This window comes from Buteo buteo, chromosome 25 (assembly GCF_964188355.1).
Source record: "Buteo buteo chromosome 25, bButBut1.hap1.1, whole genome shotgun sequence".
Classification (NCBI taxonomy): Eukaryota; Metazoa; Chordata; class Aves; order Accipitriformes; family Accipitridae; genus Buteo; species Buteo buteo.
In genome coordinates, this window is record NC_134195.1 from 2387716 (window position 1) to 2393715 (window position 6000).

General features: G+C 36.6%; 1 protein-coding gene across 3 annotated transcripts in view; it reads left to right on the top strand.

Moving 5' to 3' along the window:
• The window catches only part of ATP11A (ATPase phospholipid transporting 11A), a 130295-nt gene extending 125361 nt beyond the window's left edge, over positions 1-4934 (top strand). The window contains exon 29 of one of the 3 annotated variants that reach the window (XM_075057695.1): positions 603-4934. In XM_075057695.1, coding sequence (XP_074913796.1) covers positions 603-863 — 261 coding nt within the window. In that variant the 3' untranslated portion in view covers positions 864-4934. The remainder of the gene's footprint in view (positions 1-602) is intronic. The other 2 variants (XM_075057697.1, XM_075057696.1) reach the window with 2 other exon arrangements.
• Positions 4935-6000: the final 1066 nt, after the last annotated feature.

Genomic DNA, 6000 nt, shown 5'->3' on the forward strand with positions numbered 1-6000 from the left:
AGGTAGTATTGTGATGTGTAGTATAAATTGCCTATATAGATGCAACGTGTAACCTAAGCTTAAGTCCGAAATCAGATATGGCTTAGTACAAGTACAAAGCAAGTGCATTAAAGCTCTGGAACTTTCATCTATTAGCACAAACGGCCTGTAAAGAATTCCCTCTCCTTGGAAGTAGAGGGCAAAGACCTTGAATCTGTTCTGTCTTAAAATTCCCCATAAGAAGTCCTGACTAAAGAAGTTCAGCGATAAAAAGATGTACCAAGAGAGATTGCAAAATGAAATAAACTCGATTTAAAACAATTCAACTTGAAAGCAGACTCTCTGTCTTCATCTGTTCTCTGAAGAGCCCCATTATCAGGTTTAGAGATTATGTGTAAAATTATGCCTGGTTCTGTAGGTTTTCGTATAAAACTAATCATATTGAAAGTGGTTGAGATTGCTCAACATGAGGGGTTATACCTTCACATGAAACAAACAGCCAGAGTGGTGATCTAGTGAAAGGCATTATTATGCCAATGGCCCTATGAAGGGACACAATGGTAGACTTTTAGCTCCAAAATCATCTATTTACTATGTATTTGGGTTTTTTTCCTTTTTAACAGAATGCATCGAGGCACTGTCGGGAGCACATCTCGGAATTCACACCTCTTGCCTGTCTGAAAAGCCCAAGATACAGGAGCAGTGACTGCAGCAATTCCCCAGCAAGAAGGTCTAATTCTCATTCTAAAAAAATGATGTTTACGCACTGGAGAGGCGTTGATTATTCAGTACTTCCGTCTGTCTTTGGCTATTCCAATAATAAGCATTGCCGTTCCAGTGCAGGCTACCGCTACAGTGGGTCAGGTTTGGAAACGTCTGTATGACAGAACACCAAGTCAAGCCTTTAAAAACTGTAGTTTTGTTTATTTCTTTTTTTCAGGAAACAAACATGTCACAGAAATATATTAAACTGTATGTGGCTTTTGCTGTCTGAGGTAGTGTTCAGACAAACAGGATCAAGAGCTAGAAGTATGAACCCTTCCAGGCCAGTAGGCCTCTTTTTATGTTTTGAACTACTGGAGCAATGAACAATCTGCACAGTCTGGTACTGTGAGACTGGTAGCACTAAAAATTCTCTTCATCCTGTGTCAAGACTTTTGTGCATTTACTGCTTCTGTCATCTTTAGTCATTTTCTTTGTTACTTGAAGTGCATAGTTTCAGTCAGTGACCTACATTTTGAGGATCAACAGTTTTAATTTTCAGCCAGAAGCAATGACCTCAGTTATCTCCAATGAAAGTCTCCTAAAGCGTATTTAACAAGTGCTGTTTCTGATTTTCCTCTGTCCTTTTTCTTTGCTCTTTCTGTAGAACAAACTGGTGTTTCCTCTGTGCAAATCTGCTTTCAAGAAACACTCTCTAATGTTCACTTCCTTGTAAGTGGCCAAATCAGGGCTATGTCTGGTTTTCAGTTCGTTTCCCCGGTAGAAAGATAGGCAAAGTAATCCTTGCGTGAAGTATGTGCACACTGTATGAAGTCAAGTTGGCTGTTAAACAGGTAAATGTCATCAAGGTTGATATCTGCTCCAAAACTGAATGTAAGCGTTTTGCCTAAAAGGTTTTTGTGAATTTGTCAAAGAAGCAGAGTACCCAGTCTTCCCACTTCCTATCCCTGTGATTGTAAAATAGGCATAGCAGAAAGTATTATATATTAAGGGTTTTTTTGACACATTTTTTTCCTTAGAAGAAAAAAGGCTGGTTTTCCAAAGAAGTGTCTTTTACTATCTGGATTCATCCTCTTAATTCTGCTATTTTTTTGTGTGTATGGCTAAATACTGGCTTATCGGCTTGGTAGATGTATTACAAAGCACACAACCGTTAACTTTTGCAAGCAAACCACGAGGTGGCACACGGCTGCTCACCAACAGTTGAACCGTAGTCATGATAGAGAAACTAGTTTGACTGTGAGGATTCTGTCTGAGTGACTTGAAGAACGACAGCCAACTTGCACTTCTGTTTTCTCTGCTAAGTTTATGGTACCTTGCACTAATTCAACTATTAGCTGTGTCCTTGTCTTGTTTCTTTAGTCCAGTGTTTTATTTTGGGGTGCAAAAATATCTGAAGGAGGAATCTGATGTCAATCAGGTTCGGCCTGGTGGTTAGAACTGGTTAATAACCATAGTCATTAAATACCTCTGGGAGGACATTAGCTAAAAATTTACTTCAATGTGAAAACAAAATATTTGGAATCAGAGCTGCAGCCTTTATTGGAAGACCTGGCCGAGATATTGTTAGTTGTCTTTCGAATGGAGTGGGGTGGCAGAGAAAAATTATTTCCCTTTTTGTGTCTAAAAAAAACAACCAACAAAAAAACAGAGGCAAAATGGTTTACTTACTAATTTACTTTTTAAGAAAAGAAAAATCAACTTCCTAGGAAGTGTCCTCACAATATTCCGAGTGATTTTTGCATTAAACAAACAGTGAAATATTCTTAAAATGCCCTGGGACGAGCAGAGATTGTAAAGTGGGTTGTGAAATTTTCAGTATACCAAAGATAAGAGAATTTTAAGAAGTCTAACAGTGAGCACCACAGGTGAAGGTATTTTTACCATTTAACATGTAGCACTTTTAAGTTTCAAAGAATGTCCTCATAGCAGTAACATTTTCAAATACATGCATACGTGTGTGGGTGTGTGTACATATACTTGCCATTGCAGACTTGAATGTTGGTCAGTTAGAACCGTCCCCTACATAAAACACTGGTGTATATATTTTTAAAAAGTTAATATGGGTATAAATTTTATACCAGTAGCAGTGACAAATTTCTTGTGTGTAGTTAACAAATTATTTGTAATGTATTTTTTAGAAATCTTAAAATTGCCTTTGCACTGAAATATTTTTCATACTGTAGCTATTTATAAATCTGTTTTACGCATACATTTGTTAACACACCATTTCTATTTTTTTTAAGTATATGTTTTGAAGGCTTTTTTTATAACTATGAGTTTTGGCCACTTAAATTTAGCTTAGAGTGGAGTTGTGGCTGAATGTTAAAATTCTAATGAATGTCAAATTAGAAATATAGGTCTCTTGCTCTGTCAGTCTCACCCAAACTATCGATGTTTTGTTGGTGTTTGTGATAGCGGCCATTAGAGCGCTGTACTTCCAGTGCTGTACTATTACTGCTAGCTTTTTTACTCTATAAGGCCTCCTGCTTTTTTACTTCTCTGAGTTCCATCTTTTAGCCTTAAATAAGGAGATTTTTGCTTAATGTTTTTGAAAATGCTGCATTCCTGTTCTGCCTACTAACAAAGCAGTTCATTGCAAACTTCATGTAGCCCTGCACTGATAAATTACTGACAAAGTTATCCAGGTTGGAACACCTATACACGTGCTTGGGAAATTTTAGTTCAACGTGTCATTTTTTGGAGGAGAAGGAATGCTTGAATTTAAGTGGAAGTTTCTGCTTTGATTTAGCAATACTTTTACCTTTAAAAGTTTTTCTGCTTTGTTAAAATAGACCATTTAATGGAAAAAACTATAAGACATCAGCTTGGTTTCACTTGATGTGCTTTTGCTTCAGTCCCTGTCACTGTTGCCATGCAAACCTAGTCCACTGCAGCAGGTGTTAACTTGGAGTTTCGTTGTAAATGGATCAGACGATACAAAGATGAAAAAGTAGAAGTTAGAGCAAAATGCATTAGAATGTTTTATTACAGATGGGACACTGAAAGGAGACAGCTTTTCATGTATTAAAAAAAAAGAATTAAAGGGGAAAAGTATAAAAACCTATATAACTTCCTAACTTGCCTTGTTTAAATTGTTGCAGCTTTAACAGCATAGTGTCTCCATAACTGCTCCTATAAATGTCTTGAAACTGGTAAGCGCTAACCAAATGTATGTGAAGACTTAGAAAGTATTTCAAGCTTTTCAGCCACTGAAGTTCATATATTCCTGCAGTGGCTTTTGGCAAAAGATCCTTTTTGCTTTACCATGTACAATAAGTGTTTGTTCAGCCACTTAATGTAAAAGCTTACAGTTTACTTTCTTGCTTGCATTAGCCTGTTTGTCTTGACCCAACTGGCTTGCAAATATAAAAGGAAAAAATAGCTTAACTGAGCAACTGCACTACTTTTCTTTTGGAAGCCAGTGGGATCATTGTGCTCATGCTACTGTCTCTGTTACAAAAGCTTTAATGGAAATTTGTGAAAGTATTACAGAAGTGAAAAAGTCTGTGATTCTACTTTGCAGAACAATCTAAAAATCAGTTTATAGAGCTTTAATTTTTTACCTTATGAAAATTCACAGAATTTTAATCTGCGCTGTCTCTGACATAAATTCTGTGCTATGTACGCATTGCATTTTAAATGTCCTTTCATGATCTAATGTAAAGTAGAATCTGCGAAAGTTGCTGTATGGGGGGTGGGGGGTAGTTATCTGTGCATTAAACATTAACGATGTCTGTAGTCATCAGCACCAAATACTGACACTTATTTTTAACTGTACAATTATAGGTGCATTTATTTAAAAATAAATCAGCCTTCAAATCTAATATTTAGATTATCCTATACCACTTCATTTATTTGATTTGAAGAGTCTGTGTGAATACATTACTGTAAAGTTTCTTTTCAGTGCTATTTTTAACTTTTATTTCTGTAGATAACCAAATATAACTTGTTTATATTCAGTCACATTTTGGATCCTTATGTAGAATATATAAGCAGGAGACATGAATCTGCTTGCAATAAATATAAACATTCAAGACTGGTTTAAGTTTGCTCACAAGTAATTAAAACTAGTATGAATATGAGATGGTTTCATATTAGTCTGTAATAAAATGTAAGTAGATAACAGAGAATGGAATGAGTGTTTGAATCTGTTACTGAATATACTTGCAGTCACGTTTCTTTTCAGAAGAGAGTATAGGTAGCCAGCTAAAAAAGCCAGCTAACAAAAAGGGAAATTCAGACAAAACTGGAACATGAGCGGTGTGGGGAGTTTGCTGCAAAGCTCACAGAAATTGGTACTGGTCCAGGAGAGAGTTGTTCCTCCTGCACAGATTGGATAAGTGCTGAAGTTCTTTCCTCACTAAACTCATAAGCTACACATGAGAAGATCTGTATTTCCTTGCAGTTCTGCTGTGCAGGGAACCCAGAGCTGTTTCTCCTTTCTTTTGCAATGTTGGCAATTTAAAGAAGCCAAATTAAAGGCGAAAACCGTGGGCTTTACCATCTGAGTTGGTAGCAGTGTTCACAGATTCTTACAAAGGAGGCTGAGTGCACAGAAACGCCACCGTTTTCTTTCATTTGGTGTTCCAATATTATGGGACTTTCTGTAGTTTCAAACCCACTCCAGGCTGCACAGGACATCGCCGCAGTCGCAGTGCGGGTATCCTAGAGAGCCTCTGCAAAGCAATTCAGAGCGTTAGGTGAGCGTTAGCCTTCCTCTTCCGCTGCAAGGCTGCGTAGAATGCTTAGGCGCTTTGTGCTGATTTCACACTTCCCATAATTAAGATTTCAGAGTAATGGGTTTGTACTTATAGGAACTTTTAATCCAAACAATGCAAGTGTATTGTACCCATCTCCCTTTTGTGTGTCAAGAAATTTTGTGTTTCCACTCAAAAAGCTTCTGGAGAAGGTAGTTTGAGGGGAAAAGGTAAATATGGAAGATGTTTTTCCCTTTATTAATGCAATGAAGAAAAATGCATAACTTGCAATTAGAAATATTAAATTGGAACTGTTTTTGAAAAAAATACTGTGATGATGCATCTGGATTTCAGGAGGAACACAGTAGCAAGAGGAACAAACTACCTCATAAGCAGACAACTTTTTATTTTGCATGTAAAAATGTGTTTACTTATTTAAAGGAAAACAGGATAGAGAGTGGTTTCTGGATAGAATTCTAAATTGAATACCTTATGTTTTCCTTTAGCTCTTTCAGTAAGTTACATTGTAGAATTAATTGAAAACTGTTTCTTATATTCTGCAATGAGACTACATTTTTTTCTGCAATATATGCAATAC